A 1242-nucleotide genomic window follows, 5' to 3' on the forward strand; every position below is an offset into this window, starting at 1 on the left:
TGTTGCTCAGTGTCAGAAGCAAGGGATCTTGAAGTATTGGAGTTGAGAAGATATAATTGCCCATGTGTTAGATGGGCTGTCGTCATAGACAGTGAGGTCACCAGTAAACAAAGATCACAAGGTCTAAGTGGAAAGATGATTCACCAACAAATGAATGGACTTTTGTGAAACATGTTCAATATTTATATAGTCCAAGTGACAAACCTATAAGTGATAGGCAGCAACTATATAGAAACTTGTATTTATATGAGTTAAATACTAATAATCATATTCCAGTTTAACTTACATATGTCTGCAAAATCTTTGGCAGTCAGCTTTTTAATTTTGTTGAATCGTGCGTAAAGATAGGCTGATTCCTTTGGCAAGGGTGGTACAGCATCAATGTCAACTTCTTCACAGTATACAGAGCCACTTAAACAAACACACAGCAGACACGTGGGCATTTCTAAATTGGGAAATAAAATCGTAAAAATATGAACAATAGTTTGAAAATATTTCGCCTCTAGTAGTAAAATTATTGCTATTATGAATGCTATTACTAATTTGAAGAGATGTTTTACAGAATCATAAGAAAGATAGTCATGGTAACTTGTTACCTATGTTGTCTTGATAATCCACCAGAATATTGTTTGAGAATCTCTTTTTATTTTGTTTTACTGGTGATTGCTTAATTGTTGAATTGATTGACAGTTACATTTCCTTATTTGAAAACCAAAAAAATTTACAAAGCGGGAGTTAAGGTAAACATGAGCTTGATTTTTATTAAGTTTGATGTGTGAGAAACATATTTCAGATTGGTGACAGTAGCTAGATTTTAGTAACCACTAGTTAAATAAGGAAACCATTAACTTGAAAATTAGAGTAATCGTAGGCACTGTTTGGATCCCTTAGCACCCCAAGTCATTTATTACATTTACTTGTCATGCCTCTTGGAACATTTCTTAATCTTTGTTTTTTATACCTTTTTCTGTTTTTGAAAAGTGTAGAGCTTTTTTTTATTTTCTTTAGTTTTATTTTTCAGGGCATTTATTGTGCAGAATGCCTTTCAGTTGACAGAGGTTTCTCATTTTTGGCAGGAGTACCATGGATCCTCAGTGCTGTGTGTCCAAAAGCACATGATATCTGTTTATCCCATTCCTGATAATATCTTTGGTCACTTGTTTCAAGTAGTGTGTGCCATGTTGCTCACTGAGTAAAGTTAATATTTTTCACTTCATAACTAGTAAGTAATTCTGGAGAAGT

The 1242-nt window shown here is 33.4% G+C and overlaps 1 protein-coding gene across 1 annotated transcript in view; it reads right to left on the bottom strand.

Moving 5' to 3' along the window:
* OGN (osteoglycin) overlaps positions 1-1242 on the bottom strand; it is a 15169-nt gene that overhangs the window by 5049 nt on the left and 8878 nt on the right. Inside the window, exon 3 of the mRNA XM_011927522.1 lies at positions 260-500. Within this exon, the coding sequence (XP_011782912.1) occupies positions 260-500 (241 nt within the window). The remainder of the gene's footprint in view (positions 1-259; positions 501-1242) is intronic.

This window comes from Colobus angolensis, unplaced genomic scaffold, assembly GCF_000951035.1.
Source record: "Colobus angolensis palliatus isolate OR3802 unplaced genomic scaffold, Cang.pa_1.0 Scaffold72, whole genome shotgun sequence".
Lineage (NCBI taxonomy): Eukaryota > Metazoa > Chordata > Mammalia > Primates > Cercopithecidae > Colobus > Colobus angolensis.